Source organism: Dromiciops gliroides, chromosome 6 (assembly GCF_019393635.1).
Source record: "Dromiciops gliroides isolate mDroGli1 chromosome 6, mDroGli1.pri, whole genome shotgun sequence".
Classification (NCBI taxonomy): Eukaryota; Metazoa; Chordata; class Mammalia; order Microbiotheria; family Microbiotheriidae; genus Dromiciops; species Dromiciops gliroides.
In genome coordinates, this window is record NC_057866.1 from 121583734 (window position 1) to 121610921 (window position 27188).

General features: G+C 37.6%; 1 protein-coding gene and 1 pseudogene across 1 annotated transcript in view; both read right to left on the bottom strand.

Annotated features, from left to right (window-relative positions):
* CORIN (corin, serine peptidase) overlaps positions 1 to 27188 on the bottom strand; it is a 225053-nt gene that overhangs the window by 151189 nt on the left and 46676 nt on the right. The window contains 1 exon segment of the mRNA XM_043972400.1: positions 15639 to 16067. Within this exon segment, the coding sequence (XP_043828335.1) occupies positions 15639 to 16067 (429 nt within the window).
* Positions 19603 to 20617, bottom strand: LOC122730891 (annotated as a pseudogene).

The window sequence follows — 27188 nt, forward strand, 5'->3', positions numbered from 1 at the left end:
TATTGCAAAAGAAACCACAGACAAAAACAAAAAAAAAGTTTTCAAAAACATGCTTCAATCTGCATTCAGAGTTCATCAGTTCTCTTTCTGGATGTGGGTAGTGTCTTTGATCATGGGTCCTCTGGAATTGTCTTAGATCACTATCTTGATCAGAGTAGCTGCTTCTTAACAGTTGATCATCCTTATAGTATTGTTGTTATATTGTACAATGTTCTCCTGCTTTTGCTCACTTCGCTTTGCATGAGTTTATAAAAGTTCTCCTGGGTTTTTCTGAAACCATCTTGAGCAATTTTCTTTTAAGATTTCTTGAAATATGAATTCTAGGGGCAGGTAGGTGGCACAGTGGATAGAGCATCGACCCTGGAATCAGGAGGACCTGAGTTCAAATCCAGCCTCAAACACTTGATACTTACTACCTGTGTGACCCTGGACAAGTCACTTAACCCTCATTGCCCTGCAAAAATTAAAGAAAAAAGAAAGAAATATGATGTCTAAGTATTTTTTTATCATAGCATCCAGATAGTCCGTGGATTTTTTTTCTCCTTGATGTTTTCTAAAATCAATTGTTTTTCCTATGAGATACCTCATATTTAATTCTTTTCTTCAGTATTTTGATTTTGTTGTAATATTTCTTGCTGTGTCAAAGAAGTCATTGACTTTTATTGGGGCCATCCTAATTTTAAGGAGTTTGTTACTTGGATAATGTTTTGTGCCTCTTCCAAATTAATTCCATTTCCAAATCTTTCTTTCATAGCTCTCATTTCTTTTCCAGTTTTTTCCTCAATTGTTCACATTACATTTATTTTTTTTTAACTCTTGTTTCATTTCTTCCAGGAATTCTAGTTGAGATTGAACCCAATCTGAGTTTTACTCTAAGGCGTTGCTTGTGATGTTGTGGAGTTACTCTCTTCTTCTGCATTTGCATCCTGAGCTTCCTTGTTACCATAATAGCTCAGTATGATGGGGCTCTTTTTTCATTTGCCCATTCTTCCAGCCTACTTCCTGACTTTGGACTTGATGAAGACTAAGCTCTGCCACATTTCTGAAGTGAAGCTCTGTAATGTTTCTATCACTGTTGCATCAGTCCAGGATCTTAAGAACAGCCCTGGGGTCTGCAACCTTTCAGTGTTCCCAAAGTTTTTTCATTCAGAGCAAATCTGATTGCTTGCACTCCCCATTCCAAGTTCTTCCAGTTCCTGACATGAATTTTGGTCTAAGTAACAGTAGACTGCTGCTGAACTCAGTGCCTCTAAGACACCTGGAAAACATAGAGTTCCCTTTGGTTTGGAATTCCTGCTCTGGTTCTTCCTCTGTAGCCTGGGCTAGATGCTAGAACTGAGACCCACTCTGAGCTTGAGTTCTGAGTCACACCACTGCTGCTTGCTTCTGAAATTACTCCTTTTGCTATACATAGCCCAAAGTCTCCCTACCCAGGTAACATCACTCTCCTGATCAAATCCCCTTCTCAAGTCCCATTCTCACTCTGTCCTGGATCTATAAACCAGAACTTGATAGTGGGTGACAAAGCTGCTATCTGGCACCCATGATGATGTCCAGGAATGGGTCTGGTGGAATCCTATTCAGGGACCTCTTCTTGCAATGCAATGGTGCACAACCTTTCCCAGAGCACTACATTGTTTGGTGCAGCATACTCTTGGCCGGACCCTGGAGGTCTGTCTCCTTATAACAAACTGGGTTGAACAAATGACTCATTGTGACTTTCTCTAGATTTCTCCAACAGCATTCAATCTGGTACATTTTCTAGATGTTTGGAGGAGTCTTTTGGAGAGAAGCTCACTGCACTATTTCTTACTACCCTGCTATCTTAGATCGCCCTATCCATCATTTTCATAATAATATACAATTAAATCTCTTCTGTTCTTTCTCCTAGGAAGTTTTTCTAGGGGAAAAAACAAACAAAAATTGAACAACATGGGGGCAGCTAGATGGCACAGTGGATAAAGCACTGGCCCTGGATTCAGGAGTACCTGAGTTCAAATCCGGCCTCAGACACTTGACACTTACTAGCTGTGTGACCCTGGACAAGTCACTTAACCCCAATTGCCTCACCAAAAAAAAAAAATTGAACAACATAAAGTTACTTAATGTCAGATCAAACTCCCTGACTAAGGTAGACAATGTACTACTCTTGAGCATATGATAGTTAATCCATTGTTCTATTCATTTTTTTTCTTTTGAGAGAAGGAAGAATTCATACTATTAGATGTTAGAACCATCTTATTATAAACCAAAAAAACCTTATTTGACATGCATGTGACATGCACATGTGAAACATGTGGATGGCATATGAAATTATGTGTGAATTTTTAAAAGGAATAAATTTTGACCAGAGGTAAAATGATATTTTAGAGCCTCATAACTAAGAGGATCAGATTCACTCTTAAAGCTAAGAGACTTTGAGAGGCCCATTAAGCCTTTCAAACTGTTATCTTAACTCCTTCATTTTAGCTCTTCTGTTTCCTCTTCCTATTGTAAATTATTCTGGTCAACTCTTAACCAAGATTACTGGCTTCTGTTGGTGTGTTTGCTTCAAGAAATTCTCAAAACCATGGTCCAAATGGTTTTTTCCACCCCCTCACTTCAAACCATAATATCTCTTTCATGTGGCTTTTATTGTGGCTTCAATTTATAGCAATAATCAACAAAAAATAAAGAACCTTACTCAACTTCCTCCTTCAAAGTTCTTCATAAGGATTTATTTGGAAAACATTTCATCTCCCATCCGACCACCCTGCCAAATACCTCTGTGTCTTCCATGGAGATATAGGTTCTCAATGATCTCATCTAATTATTCTCTTTCTGCACTACATTGACTACATCTTTCATCTATCAGACTGTAAATCTCTCTCCCTTAAATCTGTTCCCAAAATTCTACATGTTTCATGAGTGTTTTTGAAACAACTAGAAGAGCTATAATAATTCCCAACAGAAGCAACTTCCTCTTCACTTACTGATCCCCTTACACTTTGAACATAAATATTTAATGTCTTTGTTTAATATTTGCTCATTCACCTGCATTTCCTAATTTATGTTTCTCTTTCATAAATGTCTTAGGTTGTAGGGCAGGGATCAAGTTTGCCTCAATCACTTAATATATGTTTAACTTGCTTATGGACCTAGTTTGTGTCCACATACAAATTATTGTATCATAAACGTTTTGCAGGATGGTGCTAAAATTAGGGTTGTTTAAAGTAAAAGAATAATTTTCCTGGATGATACTTTACTCCATAAAATCTCTTTTGATTAAGATGACAAATGAAAAGATCTGAGTGGTATAAATTTGGATTTACAGATTTTGCTGGGAACTAGTGGTGGGCAAGTGAAAAAAGTCAAGACTCTGTCTTATAGAAAAGAGGAGAGTAAGAGAAAGGAAACGATTTAGTAAAAGACCTCCAAATCTATTAAAGGTGAATCTTATGCCTCCTTTTGCAGTAAATAATTAGCTACATACAATACTTCTTGTTTTTATCTCCTTTTTTAGCCTAGTCTATTGTTTCCTTCATACCTTCCCCAAAGCTGTGACCCACAGCTATCTGATACCCAAAAAGAAAAAACATTTAACATAATTATCTTGAGGGGCAGCTAGGTGGCGCAGTGGATAGAGCACCGGCCCTGGAGTCAGGAGTAACTGAGTTCAAATCCGGCCTCAGACACTTTACATTTACTAGCTGTGTGACCCTGGGCAAGTCACTTAACCCCAATTGCCTCACTAAAAAAACAAACAAAAAAAAACCCATAATTATCTTGAAATATGATTAAAGCACATTAGTCTTGAAGCAGACTTCCACCTCTAAGGAGTCCATCAAGATCCAATTAAAGACTCAAAAAATGTGCACATAAGAAAAAGCCCTATTTCCAAGAAACTGGAACACTCCCACTGACTTCCCCCCTCAACATTCTATGTTTAGTCCCAAGTGTATTGCTTGTCCCATTCGCTCTTTATTTTCCTTGTATTTTTATTTTCATCATCATTTTATATTTATTTAGTGTCCACGATTGCCAAAGAACAATTGTCCCAAGTCTTTTCATGGTTTGCCACACCCTTCCCTTAATCCAGCCCTCCCCACTAGACCTACCACTGCAGGCTAGATTGCCCAGCAAGGTAGAGGAGCCACAAGAGTGCCTTCAGAAAGCAATTTATACTGCAGGAGTCATCCCTTGACTACTTCTATGAGACACTGGACAATGGTAGTTCTCATCCTTTGTCCTAAGGATCTTTAACAAAAATATATGTTAAATGGAAAAAGGGGGCAGCTACGTGGCACAGTGGATAAAGCACCAGCCCTGGATTCAGGAGGACCTGAGTTCAAATCCAGCCTCAGACACTTGACACTTACTAGCTGTGTGACCCTGGGCAAGTCACTTAACCCTCATTGCCCTGAAAAAAACAAAAACTGTATCTACATCTATCTATCTCTATATATGTATATATATATATATATATATATATAGAGAGAGAGAGAGAGAGAGAGAGAGAAAGAGAGAGAGAGAGAGAGAGAGAGAGATATCACAATGTGAGTTATTTGCAAGGAGTCAAGATGGAGACGACAGGTGTATAGCCATTACAGGAGTGATGGCATGAGAAAGAACTGAGCAATGGGTGGATTTTGGAAGTCATTCTGAGAATGAAGAACAAGATTTGAGGTTGCAAGGACAAGATAAAATGATGACCAACTGTAGTCAGGTAAGGGAATTTCAAAGTTCATAAACATGGAAGCAATGCATTTGTGGGTGACAGCAAAGTAAAGGGTATGGCTATATCTATTTGTAGCTATGGGGGAGTGGAAAAATAAGACATGTAAATAAATATGTTGAGAAACTTGGAGGTTAGGATGTTTAAGGGAATGTAAGTATTCAGGTTAAAGTGCCCTAACATGAAGACAAGAGAGAGTGACATGTTGAGTAGAAAAGTAAAAGCACTAAACTCACTGAGGAAAGAAGGAAAATATCTTAGAGGTTAGTAGACAACAACCACCAGAATTTTGATTGGATGTTAGATATAGATTTAGTGAACCTCAAAGGAGAAATTACTGAGCGACAATGGTAGTGATGGTAGAGGAAGAGTCTGGAAGTGGCGATAGGGAGCAAAAAATCTTCCCAAAACCCCACCTAAACCAATGTGTTGGGGGCAATGAGGGAAAGCCCAAGTAGTGCTCAAAATGGTGGCCAGGGATGTAGTGTTATATCAAAAAAGAGGCAGATCTCGGTAAGGGCCAGAAAATAGGAGTAAGAAAGGAAAAGATTTAAGATGAAAGCAAGTTTATTACCTATGAGGTAGGAAATCCACATAACACAGAAGAAGTACATAAATTTCAACAGAGATGTTGGAAGAAGAGGCTCAGGAGGGTGGGAATAAGGCAGTGGAAGAAAGAAAATGGGGTCTGAATAATGAATGCCAGGTTTCAGAATCAGTGGGATGGAGGGAATATGACCAGGCAGGAGTTTTTTAATCATTCAAACTTCTGTCCATGTTTTTCTGTGGCTTTTTTTAAAGACCCAATGTTGCTCTCTCAAGCTTAGTACGTTTAATCTCAAAAATACCTGAACAAAACATAAGTAAAAAAAAAAAATCTTAACCAAAAGAAAGGTTGGATGTGCTATTTCAAGGAACAAGGCAAGGAAGAAAGGAAAAGCCTATTTTTTTTTCCTTCGGGCCAAGTTACATACTGAGAACACAAAACTCTAGAAAATAGACTGTGACATCTAAAAACCAGAGAGGCCCCCATATCCTCAGGCTTGCAGATGGAAAAAAAGAGTTAGGTCTTGGTGTCAAATGGGCCTGTATGGTAACATGCTTATTTGGGTTTTCATGGTTTTACCTAGCTTTCATAAACTGAACAAAATTAAAGGATGCTACATTTCTTGGAGTTCAAGAAGTCATATAGTTTAACTTAAAATTCGAAATGTTTATAGAATACATTTTCTTTAAAATATCTAAATAAACTATAATTTTAAATACAATACATCAAACATGATCCTTTTGTGAAAATGCCAAGCTATATAATTCCAATTAGGAGGAAAAACATGAATTTTCTGAAGAAACATCAGATGTAGCTGCACAGGCCAAGCAACAAACCAACTTTGATATTTTTTAAGATATACAAACACATAAGTAGAAATTTGGGCAACCCAAACACAGAAGATAGAGATTTTTTAAAAATCTATTGGGGGGCAGCTAGGTGGCACAGTGGATAAAGCACTGGCCTTGGATTCAGGAGGACCTGAGTTCAAATCCAGCCTCAGACACTTGACACTTAACTAGCTGTGTGACCTTGGGCAAGTCACTTAACCCTCATTGCCCTGCAAAAAACAAAAACAAAAAACAAACAAAAAAATCTATTAAAAAAAGATATGCAAATAGAGAACGTTTAAAATTTTTCATAGTAGAATTCTATTTAAAGGGGAATATTTTGTGTTTCTGACCCTCCCAGACTTCACCACCATGACTTATCTGCCTTCTCATCCTGAAACTTCCCTCAGTGCCTGGATGTTTCTCAAGCTGGAAGAGCTCTCTCTGCCCCTTTCCTTAAATTCCTCAAGACTGGTCATTTCTTTCTTAAAGCACCTTTTCAGGAAAAGACTCCCAGGGTCAGCCACATTCCCCCTTTCATTTTTCCCTTTACCCTATTCCTAACTCTCCAAACTACTTTCTTCCATATTCCCTTAGGTACTCCCTGCCCCCTTCCACCTTTGTGTGTTTTCTATCCACAGTAGAAAGTAAGCTCTGAAGATGGAGTTCACCTATCTTTTTGCTTCTATCCCCAGTGCTTAGCACAATGCTGACACACAGTAAAGCACTTAGAAAATGCTCACTGCTTGCCTTTCTTACTCGTCAGAAGCCATAGGAGAAACCAAGAAAAACAGGAAAATGGACATGGCAGTACAGATTGCTAGTTGGCCCTTCCTTTGATTTGGGCATCAGAGGGAGACACTTTCAGCCAAAGCCCTGGTGGTCGTGTTAGCCACAAAGAGCAATGTCTGACATTGAAGATTTCCTCAAGTGGAACAGTGATAGAGGCTCTAAGTCTTGAAAGAAGTTTGAATAAATCCAATCACCAGAATATTTTGGAATAAGGAGTGAAGAACTAAAATCATGGAGTTGTTAAGGTAACTACTTGAATATTAAATATGTGAATTTATGCTCAAAGACCGAGAAGTAATTTTAATAGCATAAGCAAAACAAAATCACGAAGGTAAAATCTACTGAGGGGGAAATCATAAATTTCAAATCTAAATATTACTTTTGATGAATATTTTTAATTACTACTACTACTAATTACCAAGAGAAACTCTAAATTAAACGAATGGAAAAAACACATATAGCAGACAGAGAGCATACCTTGGGGTCAGGAAAACTTGGGGACTTGAACCCCTGACACATACTGACTATATGGTCCTGCAGAAGTCCCTTAACCTCTCAGTGTACCAAGCAACTCTGTAAAACCATCCACTGCAGAGCAGGTACTAGTCTACATTAATGGAAGGTGTTTCCTCACTGGACCTACCTAAAATCACACCTTTTGTGATCTCTCCCCTAAAAAAATCTTTTCATGACCTCAAAGTGCTGGGGAATTTGGGGGAACTTTTCCCAGCCTTCCCAGTGGGGAGGGGAGAGGTAAGATGAGTTAGAAAAATTGACAGGAAGAGATTAGGAATGAATACTCAAAGAGATGGCTCTTTTTTTTGTTTGTTTGTTTGTTTTGTTTGTTTGTTTTCTGCGGGGCAATGGGGGTTAAGTGACTTGCCCAGGGTCACACAGCTAGTAAGTGTCAAGTGTCTGAGGCTGGATTTGAACTCAGGTACTCCTGAATCCAGGGCCGGTGCTTTATCTACTGCGCCACCTAGCTGCCCGAGATGGCTTTTAATAAATGTCATTTCTTTGTACCATAAAATGTGTACAGTCACAGTGAAAATTGCTTTTGCAATATAAATATAGAGGGTACAACAGATTGGAGGAAATGTCCCAGATATGGGTTAGAGGTAAGCCAATAAGAACTCTGGAATATAAATATTGGATATTCCTTTTTCTTTTCTGACTCTTGAATGAATACTGAATCAATACTACATATATGATACCACAAGGCCTGGGAGGTCAGGGGAGTGGGAACTGAAGGTAGTGGAACTGAAGGTAGGTTAAGAGTTTGTACACAATCATCCTCTGGTGGCAACGAAGATGTTGCGACATTTGGGAAGGTCCATGCAGGCATACTGAAGGAATGCTTAGGAAGACACTTGACTTAGTGATTTGAGTGTAGTGTCACCTGGTGGACGCATTAGAAGTTACACTCCTCTTTCTGGCTTGCTTATTGATTTGTTTATTGACAGCTTGCCTTTCTGTAAATGAGCAGAAAGCAGGTCATGAATTGGTGTTCATTCCTTACATTTCTGCAGCACCTCAGGTGTCACCTGAGGTACACACTCAACCAATAAACCTTTAAGTGCCTATTTTGTGGTAGTCACAGTGCTAAGTTTTTAATAAAGCCTTTTTTAAATGGAATTCTAGTGCTCTTCCTCTTTGAGTATTTCCAATTTATTATTTCCGCGTGCCTAGTTGGGTATACAAATATGAAGAAGAATGACAGTCCCTGTTCTCAAGGAGTATACAATCTAACAGGAGGAGACAATGCACAAAATAAAGTTTAAAAAGTATAAGGGGAGGGGCAGCTAGGTGGCACAGTGGATAAAGCACTGACCCTGAATTCCGGAGGGGCTGAGTTCAAATCCGACCTCAGACACTTGACACTTACTAGCTGTGTGACAAACTGTGTGGGCAAGTCACTTAATAACCCTTATTGTCCTGCCAAAAAAAAAGTATAAGGGGAAATGATATGGTGGAGGAGGCATGATAGAAAAGTCCAAAGCAGTGTAGCTAAGTAGGAAAAGAGGAAATGGCTGCCCTAGGCAGTCGCCTTACCCAGAAGCTCCAATCAGAGCTTCAGGGACAGAAGGTACTATTAAGGTATGAATTCCAGGAGTAATGAAATCTTGCAAGATGAAGACGTTCCTGTGACATAACGGACAAGTTCAAGAGTGCAACCAGGTGGGAAATGAAAACATGGCTAGCCTGAAAGACAATTCCAAAGGACTCATGATGAAGTATGCTATCTGCCTCCAGAGAATGAACTGATACTGTCTGAATACAGACTGAAGCAGGCTTTTTTCCACTTTCTTTCTTTTTAAATTTGAGTCTTCTTATATAAAATGACTAAGATGGAAAAGTCTTACATGATTGCACATGTATAACCTATATCAGATTGCTTACCATCTCAGGAAAAAGAGAAAGGAGGGGCAGAATTAGGAACTCAAAACTTTAAAAAAAAAATGTTTAGGGGCAGCTAGGTGGTGCAGTGGATAGATCACCGGCCCTGGAGTCAGGAGGACCTGAGTCCAAATCCGGTCTCAGACACTTAACACTTACTAGCTGTGTGACCCTGGGCAAGTCACTTAACCCCAATTGCCTCACCAAAAAAAAAAGTTTAAAAACTTATTTGACCATGTAATTGGGAGAAAATAAAATATCATATTTTTAAAATATATTGTGGCCTGGGAGTCCTCCTTAAATGGAGGTTCTGAGAGAAACTCTCTGCTCTACCCCTGCAATCAGAGGTACCCCAGAGGCAAAGGGTCCTGATAAGAAAACAATGGTTTGTATTAACTCATTCCGTTAAGAAATGTAAAAGACAAAAATGGAAAATATTCATAAGCTATCTTTATATATGGACATTCAAAAGTATCAATCAAATATATGGGTTTATACAGACTGGTTTTATATAGCTTAACTTAATTATAAGCATGTGCTTTAACATCTTAACAATTCAAACAAAAAATATGAACACTAGGCTAATGATAACAAGCTTCTTGGTAGAAGAGTAAAGTATTTTCAAATTAAGGGTGGGTTAATGGTTTGCATTCAAATGTGAATTGCAATATACTTTCTGAGGTTTGGAAAACTCATGACCAGTTTCATTCCAGATACCAGTGAGTGAAACAATATATCCCCCAAAATACATTACATTATAACAGATTCCTAAGGATGTCTTTTAATTAAAAAAAAAAAACTATGCAAGGACTAAGACCTTGAGACAGTGAATTGAGTAGTTCAAGCAACAGTAACAACAACAACAACAAAATTCTTTTTTTTCTTTTCTTTTTGGTGAAGCAATTGGGGTTAAGTGACTTGCCCAGGGTCACACAGCTAGTGTCAAGTGTCTGAGACTGGATTTGAATTCAGGTCCTCCTGACTCCAGGTCCAGTGCTCTATGCACTGTACCACCTAGCTGCCCCTAACAGAAATTTTAAAAAACAAAACAAAAAAACAAAAAACAAGAACAAACAAAAAATCTACACAGAGCCAAAGACACTGACTTTTTCATTTGTATCTGATATTTCTGGGCTTTTCATAATTTGAATGATCCTGTTTGTCCTCAAGATTGTATCGACTATTATAAGCACACAGCCATAGAACTAATACTACACATGTTTTTCCTCTACTGGGACTGTCTGCTCTGCTCAGGTCAGTCAGTTTTCCATTTTCCCTGTAGCTCAGACAGAGATGATGAACTTACTAAAGAAAATACTAGATCATATCTTTGAGCCATCATTATATTCTCTGATTTAAATTTACTCTCCTAATAGTAATGACATTTTGTATTCAGCTTACACTAATCGACTCATTTCACTAGACTGATGTTGCAGTGACCCTTTATGATGGACAGTCAGGAGGACCATGTCGAGCAGTCTAATATTCTAAAATACAGAAGAATCCCATGTACCAAGCCAAGGCAGCCTCAACATGCTTTTTAATTGCTTAGACAACATCATGATTTGGAGAATACTTAACTTCTGTCCATCTTGCTCCAAACACATAAGTCTTCCACTCTTAATAGGCAAGTTATGCCTTAAAATTTGGGGAGGCAAAAAGGGGGGCAGCTAGGTAGTGCAATAGATAAAGCACCGGCCCTGGATTTAGGAAAACCTGAATTCAAATCCAGCCTCAGACACTTACACTTACTAGCTGTGTGACCCTGGGCAAGTCACTTAACCCCCATTGCCTGGGGGGGGGGAGAATTTGGGGAGGGAGGTGTCGAGGAATGTACCTGTACTGCCCAGAAGAGGACCTAAATTGCTACAAAAGGAGCCCCACAGTTCTTTTTGCAGGCACAATAATGGTGAGTTGAGGTTCCAAGGCAAAAAAAAAAAAAAAAAAAGCCATGAAGAGGACAGATCCGGCTTCTGGTGTATGGCAATGCTGAGGAACATGATCCAATTGCAGAGTCTTACAATGTCTGCCAGACAAGTGAAGAGATCTTGTGCTAAGCCAGAAGCTGTGAGATCCATGACAAGGTGGTAAGACCATGAAAAATGCAATAGTGCTGCAGGATTCTGGGCTCACAGATGCAATGTAGGGGATTTATGTGGAGGCTACAGAGAAGGTGCAAGCTGAAACCACCAAGCAAGTGGAGAAAGACCCATACTGATGTCCTGAACTCCAAAACAAATAAAATAAAGCTGGGACTTTATTCATATATTGGTATTGTGAACATTTTTGCAGGGACCGTTAATGACCTTCTGAAGGAAAGGGGAGGGAAATGGCACATGCCTGAAAGTGGCCCATTAATTATTGCTTTCTAAAGATGGTGGGATATAAGTCCCTTCTCTATTCTTTGCCTGCAGTTTAATATACCTTTTCTGTATATCTCATTTCTTCTTTTTTGCTTACAGGAGAGCTACATATTACCTAGGAGGGAGTTAGAAATGCATTCAATTCAAATGTGTCCAAGCAGGGGAGGGGCAGAGGGGAGAGAAGAAATCAGAAGACATAAATTAAAGAGTGTCACTGAAAAACTTTCAAGACTAAACCCAGCCCATGGAAACCCAGAGTTTCAGGAATGGGCAATGGGTTACTGAAAGAAAAAAGGATCATGCCTGGTTTCAAATGTCCTCAGACCCACTGAATATGACTGAGAGACAGAGAGAGACACACAGAAATAAAAAGACAGAGAAAAGGGGTCAAAGATAGTAAGAAAGGGGGAGAGATATAGGAGAGAAAGGGGAGAAAAGGGAGAGAAGGGAGAGAGGGAGGAAGGAGAGGAAGTGGAAGAAGAAGGGAGGAAAGGAGAAAGAAGAAGAGATAGGGGAAAGGAGGAGAGGAAGAGAGGGGAAGGCAGAGGAGGAGAGAATTTTCTGGCAAGTAGTCATCTTGATAAAATTTGAAAGGCACTATTTCTCCTTCATATCTGTATAGTCTTTCAGAGCTCACTCAAAATCCACTGGAAATGACATATGTGCAAACTAGGTGCAAAAAAAAAATCCTAAGGCCTCTGTTACATTGTAAAGGTTGTAGTAACTCTTCCATTTTTTAAAAAATTCTATATGCCTAGTATCTTTCATAGCACCTCAAATTACGGGGCTAATATGTATGCACTAATGCTCTTGGTGCTCAACATTCTATCATCAGAAATTAGGACCAAAAATTTGAGGAAAAAAAAAAGAAGCAATAGTGTGAAAAAGGAAGTAAGGATGAGGATCACAGGGCTTTGAATGATTTTAAACTGTCTGAGAAAAGAATGGGGTTTAAGCTTTCAGTCCCTTAGATTATCTCCTCTGGTCCTTTAACTCCTAATGAAAATGTACTGAGTATTTTATTGTCTAAAGCACAAACCTATCCCTTTCCTATATCTCCTAGTTGAAATATCCCTCTTTTCCTGAAATGAAAAGTGTTTATAGAGATCTATAAAAACCTATAATGAAAAATATACAAATCAAAAAACAGATATAGGATGTAACATAATATAAAGGGATACATTTTCGAGGTTAAACAGAGACTTTGGTCCTGCCTATACATTACAAGTAGTTTTAAAGACACAACTGGATAAAAATCCAGAAGCACAGCAGATGTCATGTCAAGGCTGCTGCAGAATGCCCAGAGCCCCAACCCTGTCCTTCATCCTTCCAAAGGAGATATATTAAGTGCTCTGCAATGTGATCTGTGGAGGTGTTTTGGATAAGACCTTTAAAACTGTATTCCTGCCTGTTCTTAAGAAGATGTTAAGGATCCCTGAGAGAATACTTCACAAGAGGGGGATGTTTCCTAGTGGCTCTGGCTAAGAAGTTTTCCTTTCTAGCCTCTGGTGCTTGCTGTGCTAAACTACTGGGTACTACATTTACACAGTGAAATGGTCTTCAATAGCTGCTTACATCCTTTGGGATTAAAGACTGTATTTCAATGAAAGTATTTCAATTTCAATAAAGACAGTATTTCAATAAATATAAACAAACCAACATTCAATTAAATATTTAGCACCAGTACATGTAGGTGTTATTGAACGTAATATAAAGTACAAGACATGGTCTCTTCTCAAGTAAAAGTTAAGAAATTCGAATGTAGTGTAGTGGGAAAAGCCCCAGAAATTTGAGTCAAAGGCCTGGATTCAGCTAACATCTCTGCTGGCTGAGTGACCTGGAGCAAGTAACCACCTCTCTAGCTCTCAATTTCCTCAACTATGAAAGGAAAAATTGGACTAAAAAATCATTAAAATTCATTTTAATTCTAAATTTGGGGACTGTGGAAAATGAAAGATTTGTGTTCACTAATGATAAATTAGATGTACAAAGTAACAAACTATTGAAATTATTGTAGTACTTCTCTAATCCATTTCTTTTGGTATTTTAAAATGAACAATTAAATTCAATAAGATGCTAAAAGGTGTGGTCTGCTACCAAAACCCTTGGGAATATCTTGGATTTGGTTTACACATTAAGCACATGTTTACTTCTAAGGAAATCTAAATTTGGATGATAAATAGCATCAATGGGGCAGTTAGGTAGAGCAGCCTTGGAATCAGGAGGACTTGAGTTCCAATCTGACCTCAGACACTAGACACTTACTAGCTGTGTGACCCTGGGCAAGTCACTTAACCCTCATTGCCCCACAAAAAATAAAGTCATTGTGCAGATTGACCTGAGCCAAGTTCAAATGGAACATCTCCCTCTCTTGTCTTAAACCCATAAAGAATTTGACCAAAGCTGAGGGCTGAGGGCTGGTCATCTGACTTGACCTAGTCACCCAGACCCACTCTCTCAAGGAAAGTTACATAATGTTCTTAAAGAATAATGTTTATAGGACTTTGTGAACCAGGGATATGCATATGCACAATTCTGGGAATGATTCTCCTCCTGCCCATTTTTGAGTCAGTGCTGCTTTTGTAGAACTTATCTCCACTGTCCTGATATAGTCTAAGATTTAATTGGTTATTTTGGTTTGTCATGTTATAATGTTGACTCACTGGCTTTTCATTAAGTAAAAAACTTAGATATTTCTTTTTTGTCTTTTACCACTGAAATTGAAATTTCTCTTTATCCATTAATTCAAATTTAAGAAATTTAATATATTAAAACAATACAGTGACAAAGAGCTTTATTGGTAAATTTTTCCCATTTCAATTTATTATGTTATTTAATCCTATTTAACCATTTAAAAATTTAAGCTAATGGTTTTAAGTAGTGTGGTAAACATGGATTCTGAAAGGAGATTCAAACAAACTCTCAATTACTAAATTAAGCAATATATCATATGAATATATTTTAAGGCTAGACAATTAACTATATAAATTAAACTGAAAATAGAATTTTTAAAAGAATTATAGTATGTTCAAATCATAATCACATCGACTAGAGTCATTTATACTTTTAAAAGTTTTCTGGACTGTTATGTATCAATAATACCAGTCAAGAACAATCAGGCTTTCAGTATAATAGTCCTAAGAAGTGAGGATAACAGTTAACTTTATTTAACAAAATATTGACTTTCTGTCATCAATCATAAGGTTAGCTGCAGCAGAAAATGTGAGGAGAAGAAAGAAGCACAAAATGATGCAATATTAGACCTCGCCCCCATTTTAAAGAGGAAAATAAAACTGCATTATAATTTGGGGTGAGAAAAGGAGAAATGGCCTGTGACGTCACTGGTACAGGGAATTCTCAGTGACAAACTCTCTCTCTACTAATGGAAATTGGCATCTGCTTTGCTATTTATGGTCTTAGAGAATTGCCTTGGCCACTGAGGGGGTAAGTAAATTATCCAGGATCACTGAACCAACATGTATAAGAGGTCAGACTTGACTTTTGCCTTCCTGACTCAGAGACTGACTCTCTAACCATCATTTCAGTCTCTTACATTATAATATACACCGTAATACTCTATAGTGATCCTTCTAACCAAATAAACCATCTCACTCCTTTACAAGTTAAAACTTGAAAACAGTATTTCCACAGTTACTATTTGTTCAATAAAACTGATATTGATTCAATCTTGATTTCTTAAGACTTTGGAATATACAATTTAAATGTCACTTTTATGCTTTTCAGAATTTTCCCTCATCTATAAAATGAGGATAGTAATATTTGTCCTACTTAGTCAACAGGAATATTGTGAGTCAAGTCCTCTATAAACTTTAAGGCAAATGAGTTATTACCATCACTATTCAGATTTTAGGGCCCGGTGTTATTATATATGTGCAGATACCATGGAGCTATTTTACATATTATATATGTATATTATATAGATATAATTTCACCATGAAAATAAAAGATTCATCAATGAATTAAATTCAGCTTACCTTTTTTCATATCCATTTCTGATATAACAGTTGACCAGGTAGGACTTAATGTTGAAGAGGGAATCCAATCTGGTAACTTGCTGGTTGACTGGAGTGACCAAATAGATTCTTCTGTTGTACTAGGAAGTGGTTGTGATTTATCACTATCAGATGCCAAACTTAAAATATCATCAATAGGTGTTATAGAAGTAAAAGGTTTCTCTGATGACAAATCTTCTGACTCACTTATGTTTTTGTTCATTTGGTCTCCTTGGGAAGAAGGATATGTGGTCCAGGAAGCTAGAGTCTGCTGGCTAGGATTCGGTGTAGACATCCCAGTGGAACCATTGTGAATCATAGTAGTAGGAAGAACATCTGCTATTTGGATGCCATCATCAGTGGCCAGCAAGTCACTCTCATTTACGCTAAAATATTTTTTTTCAAATGAACCTAAAAAATAGACAGAGAAAACCACCATTAAAGCTACAAAAGAGGACTGTGATTTTCCTTGCTAAAACACAGGGCATTCTACTCTATGACCATTACAATCAAATTACAGAGAACTGCTCTGCCTAAACAAAAGCAAGATTGAGACAGCTATTGCTATTACTACCACCGATGCCTTCAATTCTGCAAATTCAAACTAGTCTATCCAGGAATTCCAAATTTGACCAAAAACACCAAGTTGATAGTACCTCTCACAAAAAAGGGTAGAAGAGATCTTGTTCAAAATTGGAACTTCCCATTTATTTATTTTTCTTTTTGGTGGGGCAATGAAGGTTAAGTGACTTGTCCAGGGTCACACAGCTAGTATCTGAGGCTGGATTTGAACTCAGGTCTTCCTGAATCCAGGACTGATGCTTTATCCACTGCACCACCTAGCTGCCCCCCCCCATTTATTTTTAAACAAAATATAACTGTTCAGATTTGTCGATTCAATTTCATGGCTTTCACCATCAAAGTAAAAACAAACTAACAAAAAAACCACCACTCTGTTTCAGTGATCACATTTCCTTAAGAGTGATAGTCTCGGGGCAGCTAGATGGCGAAGTGGATAAAGCACCAGCCCTGGATTCAGGAGTACCTGAGTTCAAACCCAGCCTCAGACACTTACTAGCTTTGTGACTCTGGGCAAGTCACTTAACCCCAATTGCCTCACAAAAAAAAAAAAAAGAGTGATAGTCTCCTGATTATACAAAATGGCTACAAATAGTAAAACATGGTGATCTTGGAAGAATAAAAATCACAAAAAGGGCAACGGAAAAATACATGTTGTCTCTAAGCAAATAAATTATCAGTGGATAATAATACACAATATGTATGTATGTGTGTATGTATGTAAGATGCACTATAAAAGCCATTATCAAGGATATGTATGACCAGAGAAGGAAGTGGATTTTTCACATAGCAAGAAAAAGAGACAACAGATGAACAGCATGAATAGCACATCAAGATATCAAAATAATGAGCAGAAAACCTCCAGTGAATTGAATAGTCTCTCTGAAGAATTTCTGGAAATCTATGGACAAGAATGGAACAAGAGGACAAGGAATAGAAGGGTTAGGAGATCTAGACTACACTCCCTGATGAAACAATGGAGCCACAAAAATCAATTCTATCACGTTTCCACACTTTTCTCTCATTTTAGCACCTGGGGTATATTCTTCATATACTCTCTCTGCCACTACCATATATCCTACTGACTCTCCTTTCATATTGCTCCTCTCTTTTCAGTTTGATTTCTTTTCTAATAGTGGTGGGGGGCTTCAATTATCCAAGCATCTGCTGAAGTGTTTTCTGCCAAAATCAGAGCAGCTAATTACCTTAATAAAAATTTCATTCTGGAAAGGGTAAACCTGTCGCTAGGGTGAAAATAATGAGATCCTATGTATGGGGTGGAAACGGGTTGAGGGGGAAGGAAGGGGAAGGCATTGTTCTATCTTTAAATTTATGATAAAGGAAAGAAAAGCTGAGAGTAGTCTAAGAGACAACCTAAAGCTTGGGAGAGCAGATTATAAAAGGTACAGAGAGGAGAGACAGGATTTCATGGGTCCAAATTCTATTCCATACACACACTTCTCCAGTGCAGGAGACTATGAACTCCTTCGTGTTTATTTCATGTATGCCTTTGAATCCCTAGAATCTAGTTCAATGCCTGTCACATCATGATAGGTGCCTAATTAATGACTGTTAATTGAACAGATTTACAAGAGAAATCAGCCCAGGAGTAATGGGAAGCTCTCAAAAACAAAATCCCCCAAATAAAGAGAAAAACCATTCTGGTGAGAAGGAAAACAGTGAGTTGTCTGAAGAGATTAAGCCTGTCCCAGAGACAGCTCAAACACATTGGCAAGAGCCAATACTTAAATTTTCAGTGTGAGCAAGTGGGAAAATCAAAATTATGCCCTAGCACCAGATTTAGAGAGACATGACTTTCTCTCCAACTGATCTCCATTTGTGACATGCAAGGGGTCACAAATAATCGAACTACTGTCATTATATGTAGAAAAAAAATTCAGAGCACCAAGGACACTGACTTTCTTTTCTCTAAATAACTTGTTTAATGTGCACAGGTTTTCCCTCTTCTTGGTCCTAACTTCTTGTCTCTCAAAATACTTGTACTACTATTTTCTCCACGTCTTTGTTGTAACAGCACATTTCAAAAGACATTCCTACTTGTGCCCTAAATCTCCCAGCTAAGCTTCTCTGGAGGCAAAAGCCTCAGCAAAGTTGTTTCAGTAATGACATAGTCACACTACAGGCAACAAACAGCCTTCAAGATTCTAATTCCAAAATTATAATCCCATTAACCTTGACAGCTAGGCCTTTTCAAGTGAAAAGCATAGAGGCCCTGTCAAGTAGGAAGACCAACATCATTATAAAATACTCTTTGCCCTAAGCTCCCAGCAAGGGAATGTTCAAAAGGAACATTCCTTCCAGCCACAGATGGGACTATTTCCCTTAAAGGAAAAAGGTGTTATCTTCAGTGATATGTCAAAAACACCTCTACAAGAGGAAGCTTAGTATAGTAACTGGGGAGGAGGGCTGGTGTAAAAAGAGACTGGAGTACAGGGAAAAAGAACTAAGGGCCTCAATTCTCACAACTCCTGCTTACTCTGTGCCACCATTGCACCTCCAAGTCCACCTCCCCAGTAATTGCCCCAACTCCTTCATGAAAGCCTGGCCACTACCCACAAAGCCCAGATTTCTGTTGCTAGGCAGGTGGCCCACCACCCACCATGTTTCCTGTGGGGTCATGGAAACCAGCTGCCATGTTTCCCCACCACCACCTGTTTGAGGTGAAAGTCAAAATCAAGACAACACTAGAATAAAAAAAGAGACTATGTGGCATGAATTTAGAACAAAGAAATCATTGATGACAAAAATGAGAAATCAATCGAGTAAAAAGCATTCATAATGGCTTAACAATTTTATATATAAGTTTAGCTGATCTAAGTCAATTGCCATACCACATTGAACAAGAGGTCCTAAGAACTCTAGGTTAGGAAACATTTGATCGACTCTCCAAGTAGAAAGATACAACAGCCAAGATCACTACCAGTATGGGACTTACATTCATTTAAAAAAATCTTAAAGAGGAGCATGGTAAAAATTTTATGAGCAGGATCAGCTCATAACATTTCATGAAACATTTCAGGGAAAACAAGCTTGAAGGAAGCTTGGTGAGAGAGAGACTCAGCCAAGCTAAATCATCCCAAGGGCATTTACAGAGTAAAATGGAAGCACAACCAACAGACAAAAGATGGAAAAGATCTACAAAGATTTTTATAACAGAATTTTCACCATAAAGCAAAAAACAGGAGCCATATTTGAACTCTAACATAACAGTCCTAGGTGTTCTCATGAGGACATGAAAATAGCATTAAAGAAAAACAAAGGTGGAAAACAGAGAAGGACTAGTATATACAGGGTTGGCCAAGAGTCACAATGTTTTAATAACTTTTTTAAATTATTTTTTCATTTGTCACCATTTATGAGATTTGGTGGCATAAAGTTCATTGCTTTCTTCCACATGTTCTTTCTTGATGCTGTCATTCCCAGTGAACTTAGCCAGTAGATTAGCTAGGGTCTGGAGCTGTACTGTGTATCTTAATGTTGTGTTGGTACCAATTTCTCCCAAGTGGTGTGACACTTCCTCACTGATATTAATCCCTTCTGTCTTGGCTCTGCATTTTTTTTATCTGTTTCATTTCTGGTGGGGGTATACAGCATGGTGCAGATGATCATCACTCAGTCCAGAAAGTCAAGAGGAATTCCATGAAGAGAAATCATATCCTCATTACCTCTGATGACACATTTGCCTAGGAAGCAAAGATGATGATGGAGGCAATGGAAGACTGTAAGGCATAGTTGAGGTAGGTGAAGCATTCAACATCTAATATGTGTACTTCATCAACAAGTAGAACACCAGAAAGCAACTTAGCTATGCCTTGACCAATGTACTTGTTTGCCACCTGGTTATGCTCTCTCATAGCTTGTCTGTGATTTCGATCTTCTTTGACTTTGTTAACTGGTAAGTTTGCAAAAGATATCCTGCCCAGGGGGGCAGCTAGGTTGTGCAGTGGATAAAGCGCTGGCCCTAGATCCAGGAGGACCCGAGTTCAAATTTTACCTCAGACACTTGACACTTACTAGCTGTGTGATCTTGGGCAAGTCACTTAATCCTCATTGCCCTGCAAAAAAAAAAAAAAAAAAGATATCCTGCCCACCCTGAGGCCTACCCAGTATTGGAAATATCTGAAAAATCTTTTCATACACATATTATTCTGCTTCAATGTCTAATTTAATACCATAGGTATCATACCTGCTTGCCTCTTCATTGAGTCACTGTCTGCCTCTACATATATCCCATCTCCAGCCTCCACTTGCTCTTTCTGCAAACTTTCAAAGATGCCTGGGTCCAGTTTCAACTGTTTAGTTCCTTTTGCTGTTTTAAGTTCTATAATTACTTGGCTGATGCTTTTGCCATATCTACCCATAGGCTTTTTAGTCTGGTAGCCAAGGAAGAGTTTTCAGTTTAGAAAGAGAAAAGGTGATGGTAAGTGGAACCATAGAAGAGAAGACTGCTACACTTTCCAGCAGCAATGGCAGAATTGATTTTATTCAAGAGCTAGAAAGTAAGGGGGGGTAGGGAAAGGAGATTGGAGGAAATATTAGTCCTGGTGAGATGACTGGGTTGTAAAAACTGAAAGCAAAATTGATGCTGCCCAGATATAGTACAACATGTGAGATACTCACCACTCATGACAGTAGGAGCCCAAGGGTGAACATTAGTGTTTCATTGTCACCATGGAGTACCAATGTTACCAAGGAGTTTTCCAGTTGGGCTCCCCAGGAATCTGTCCTTGGCTCTTTGCTTGTTTAATATTCTTATGAATGACTAGGGAATTTTCAAATGACTCGGGGAAGGCTAACTGGGAGGGATAGCTAACATGATGGTTGGCAGTGTTATGATGCAAAAAGATCTTGAGAATGTGAGATCAAATTAAAGATGACTAAATGTGAAGTCCAATACTTTGTTTAAAAAATACTTTATAAGTACAAGATTGAGGAAGTGTGTCTACTAGCAGATCATGTAAAAACAATCTGTGGATTAGTAGACCACAAAGTTAAAAAGTCAACAATGTGGCATGGTAGTCAAGAAAGCTAATTAATATAATATTGCAGTAAAAGAAGCATAGTATCATGAACTTGGAAGTAATAGTGCAACTGAATTCTACCCTAGTCAGACGATGCCTAGAGTATTGTGTGCCGTTCTGTGCCCCATGTTTTAAAAGGCATAAAGAACTTGAAGGTATACAGAGGAGGGCAACCAAGACAGTGGAAGACCTTTTGAGCTCGTGCCTTATGAGAACTGCTTGAAGGAACTAAGAATGTTTAGCCTAGAAAAAAACAGACTTAGAAGGCACATAATAGCTGTCTTCATATATTTGAAAGACAGGCTGAAGATGGAATAGATCTGTTTTAATTAGCTTCAGAGGAAGAACTGGGAGCACTAGAAAGGAATGCTGAAGAAGGAAAGTATCCTAACAATAGCACCAGCAAAAATAGAAAAATCTCAGGAGGTAGTGGGTTCCGAGTCTTTGGAAGTCTTAAAGCAAACAACATGAGATGACCACTTGCCAGGTATATCGTTCAGAACATTCTGATACAGGTAAAGATTGGACTATTTAGTCATTTCAGTCAGATCCAATTCTTTGTGACCCCATTTGAGGGTTTTCCATTTCCTTCTCTAGCTCACTTTATAGATAAGGAAACTGAGGCAAAAAGGGTTAAGTGACTTGCCCAGGGTCATACAGTTAGCAAGTGGCCATGGCCAAATTTGAACTGAGGTTTTCCTGATTCCAAGCCCAGTGCCCCCATCCACTGTGCCACCTAGATTGGACTACATGGTCTCTAAGATCCCTTCCAGTATTGAGGTTCTATGATTCAGTGGATCATAGCTATGGATGTAAAAGATAACAGTAGTCATAAAAACCCCCAAACTTATAACCTGCCAAGTATAATATAAATTCCAATTAGTGTGCAAACTAAAGTTTAGAAATCAGATTCTAACTCTTGACCTAAGAGATTCTATTATTGTTATTTCACTAAATTTTAGGTTATCCAGTAGGTCAGAATTTCTCAATTAATTACAAAATAAATAACCTGTGACCCTGGGCAAGTCATTTAACCCTCATTGCCCCACCCATAAATAAATAAATAGACAGATAGATAGATAAATAGCCTGTTCCTCTAAAAATATGCTAATCATTCTTAAGGCTTACAATACTAGTTTCATCTTTGGAAAACAGTACTTTTTAACATTTTGGTTAAGTCAATATATATTTTATCCAGAAGCTTTAAAAATTGAAAAGACTTCATTTTTAGGATCTAGCATTCTGCAGTTCAATGTTCCACTAAAAATAAATCAATGTGATATCGATCCATCTATCGCAGCTCCCCAGGGGAATTTTATTCTAAAAATGTATATATGTAATGCTTCTAATAGGGCATCATTTGACTAAACCATCTAGCATCACTTTAAAAATAAAGAAAACTAAAATAAAAAGTTTAATATTGGTCTGTGGGGGAAAAATGTTATGACTATGTGTTTGGCGTTTGTAAAACATCATCTACACATCAAAATAGGAAAGCAGCTGCTTTCCAACTAGTGAAGGTCAACAGATTCCTATGGTATAGGATTCTAAATAAAACTCTGGCCAGTCACAATGGAAATGTCAGCAAAATTCAGGTAACTAAATCTCTGAATTCCCCTGGATGTACTTAAGTATGGTGTATACAGTGAAAGGACTACATTAACTTTTGTTTTCAAATTATCTGAAATTTATCCAGGATTGACCTAAACACATGGAATATTTTTGCACAAGGGCAACAAGAGATCAATTTAATATTGTTCCCAAACACTACACCTCATGCCTGGAATTCATTCCCTTTGAATCTCCACCTGTCAGAAAGGGGACTTTCTACTCTGTGAAGTTATCCTAATTCTGCCCCCTCCACTTCACCCTTCAAGTCACTAGCACTCTGTCCTTCATTGTATATTTATCTATATACTGATGTGTGCAACCCTCCTTCCCAACCCACCCCACAGTGGAATCTAAGTTCCTTGAGGTAAAGGATTATTTAAATTTTATTTTTGTATCCCCAGAGTTTAAGACAGAACCTTAAATAAAGTAAATGCTTAATTTAATTTCTTCCAGATTTGTGCACTCTTCTTTATGCTTCCTAATTTTGAAAGTTTTCTAGGTAAAATGTTTTATGTAACATTATAAAGTACATATTTTTGATATACTTATCATGCTGTCATTTATTAATGAAAATCCATTTTTTGTCAGAACTTTCAGCAAAAACATCTACTCATCAGGCTACATTCCTGGTTGACACATTTATACAGGAGTTTCTTCTGTTGAAAACATGCCATAGGCACCAGAATCATCAAGATATCAGTTGACCCACAGGGACAAGGTTTTGCCAGGGACCATCAAAACTGGACATTTTGTTGTTGTTGGGGGTTTTTTTGTTTGTTTTGGTTTGGTTTTGTTGGGTTCGGTTTTGGTTTTGTTTTGTTTTGTTTTTTTTTGTAGGGCAATGGGGGTTAAGTGACTTGCCCAGGGTCACACAGCTAGTACATATCAAGTGTCTGAGGCTGGATTTGAACTCAGGTCATCCTGAATCCAGGGCTAGTGCTTTATCCACTGTGCCACCTAAGAGAGGAACGAGGGAACCAAAAATATCTAGAAAGGAAGATGCAGAGAAATTAATATGAACCAGAGCTAAGGAATAAAGACATGAAAGATATAGTCACAGCAGAAACATGCAGGTAAGGCTCTAACAACGTTAGTTATTAGACTGACTCAAGAGTGGACGACTCAAGATCTCAACAGCCAGTTTATACGACGAATGGATCCTAAGGTTCTTTTAGGTGTCAGCAACTTTCATTTCCAACATTCTAACAGGGTGAGCAGGCACAGGTAAGTTGGGATCTGTATCTGGAGAGGAAAATTTCAAATCAGTAAGATCACAGATCTTTTTGAATATTTTCTTTTTCCAGATGAAGAAACAAGATCAGAAAGATTAAGTTACCTGCCCAGGGTCAGACAGCAAGTAAGTTTAGGATAGAATTCCCACACAGACTTTTTAACTCCAAGTCTAGGGATTTATCATACCCTGTTGCCTTGCATAGGGTTTTGCAAATGGTAATCACTTGAATTGAAAGAAACATCATTCTTTTATTCCTTCATTGAACAACCCTTTACTTACCACCTACTATATGCCTCAGCACTGTGCTTGAACAGGTAAAAGGCTTTTAAAACCTAGATGCAATAGTTTGTTTTTAAGCAACTATTCACAGTTGGCCTTCCATTATAACTTTTATAATAGCACCAAAATTAGAACACAAGAAAAGGATAAACATTCTGCACCATGAACTGTACCTATGCTATGAACTATTAGCACAAAGGAAAAGTGATTATTCTTTTAATATCCCCATTTTTAACAACATCTTTTTTAAATAGTGAAAAACAAGTCAAAAGTATTTTAGGTAATACAGAATTAATCATCAAGACTGTACTACAAGTAGTAAAAAGGTTTCTAATTACTTTGGCTAGCAGCCAGATCCTCAAAGCTTTGCCACTATTTCATGGAGAGAAGGGTCCAGTGAAAATACTACTTTATATTTTTATAAGATACAGGGAACATTACTTATAAGGGAAATGGGTAAGGGAAGTTCTCATTCATGAGTAGTGAAGTCAAATAAATGAAAAATTATCATTTCCCTAGCTTTAATTTCCTTTTTAAAAGATATCTGACTCATTCTTCAACTAGTAACCCAACAAATGCTAATGTATATGTGTGTGTAATACATATTATATATATATAATATATATAGTATATTAGCGTGAGCGCACACACACACACACACACACACACACACACACACACACACCAGCTATTGGATAAAATGTTTTCCAAAGATGTACAATGAGATGCACATGTGATTTAGTTATTTTAAAGGTTAGAATGCAACTTCTATGTAGTGGCACATACTAATGAAAATTTCTGTGTGGTAGAGAAAATTATCAAATCAGATATATGAATTATCTAACTTACTTATAATCAAATAACAAAAACAAAGTATTTAAAACTATATTTGCAGAAATTTCTTTAGAAGTGCTAGTAATGTTTTTGTTGAATTTAGATTTAGTAACTAGAATAGTTTGATAAAATGTGTTTTGTATTACTCTAAAATGTTCCTATGACATAAGTTTAGACTAAACAGAAGCTTTTCCTATTTCAACATTCCTTTCTAAGGTTTACAATTCAAATACTTCAATGGGGTATAAGAAATAAAAAACCTTCCAAAGAAGGGACATCACAACAGGTCAATACTTCCAAAATTTAAGATGAGGCAAGTATGAAATTAAAAATTAACTAGAACTTTCTAGTTTATAAGTTAATACTAAAAATAAACAGAATTCAAATGAGATGATGTTCCCACCCATCCCCGAGTCGGAAGACACAGTAGAGAACATGCAAAGGGACTGAGTGAGGCGAATTACTAAATTCCTCTTCCTCAGCCGGGAATGATCTTCCAAAGGTATCCTTCTAGCCAAAAAATAGATAGAAAGCAATGTTTTTCTGGTATGGAGACGCTGAAATGTCACAATCATGTCACAATTATCTGCCCCCCCCAGTCCCCCCAGCTAAAAAGCAGTTGGTTAAAGGTTATCTTTATTAAAGATCCTCCCCACCTGAAAAAAAAACAATAAATAAACAGAATTCTTCGGCAACTATGTTGCCTAGTGGGTAGAGCACCAGGCCTGGCATCAAGAAAACCTAAGTACAAATTCAGCCTCAAATGCTAACTAGCTGTGTGGCCATGGGCAAGGCTCTAACTACCTCAGTTTCCTTGACTGTAAAACAGAAATAAAAGTATCACCTACCTCCCAGAGTTGTAGTGAAGATGAAATGAGATGATATTTATAAAGCACAGCCCAGTGCCTGGCACTTAGAGGCACTCAATAAATGCTTGTTTCTTTCCTTTTTATTGTTCAGTTATTTCAGTCATGTCCAACTCTTCATGACCCTATTTGGGGTTATTTTGGCAAAGATACTAAAGTATTTTGCCATTTCCTTCTCCAACTCATGTTACAGATGAGGAAACTGAGGCAAACAGGGTTAAGTGACTTGCCCAGCATCACAGTTACTAAATGTTTGAGGTCACATTTGAACTCAGATCTTCCTGACTCCAGGTCCAGCACTCTATCCACTGTGCTGCCTACTGCTTGTTTCATTCCTACCTACATTTGAATAAATTATTACTTCCTTATACTAAAGGAGGACATATGCAGCCAACAATTGTAATATAACTTCTAAAAGTGCCTAATTCCCTACTCTCTAGGAGTAACCTTGACATTTAGTTTGAGATGATATAACTCCAGCAGGTCATTTAGCTTTTAAAATAACACTTTTATATAAATTATTTCTCTACAATATTTCACTTCTGGGATTCAAAATAATTTAAAGGGTTTTTTAGAATACAAGCAACCCCTTGTTAAAATGAAATTAAAACTGAGGTAAAAAAAATTAACTTTTTTAAAAGGCATTCAAGTTCACACATTCTTCAATAGGGTTTTTTTTTTAAAGAGTATCCTCTTCTACTTGTAATTATTTCTTTTCCTGTCATGCCATATGAAAATGAGCATCATAACTATAGGACATGTATCATTTTGTCTTGGAATGTTTGATTTGTTGAGAATCCTCCTCCACTAAAGATTAAATCTCCAAGGATTAGCAAGATGAATGTATCAACTGCTCCCAAAATAAATTTATATTTATGTTGCATGATTCTCCAAGTAAGTATAAATGCAATGGCTATATGAGGTAGAAATTGTTTTACTGTAATTAGCAAGTGCTTGATTAAAAAAACATTAAAAAATAGTTGATACTCAAAAAGACTTGACAATATAATGCAAAAAGAATCTAATTGTAGACATATTAAATGAACTTTATGCTTCCTAGTTTTAAATAGCTCCCTAGGACCAAGTT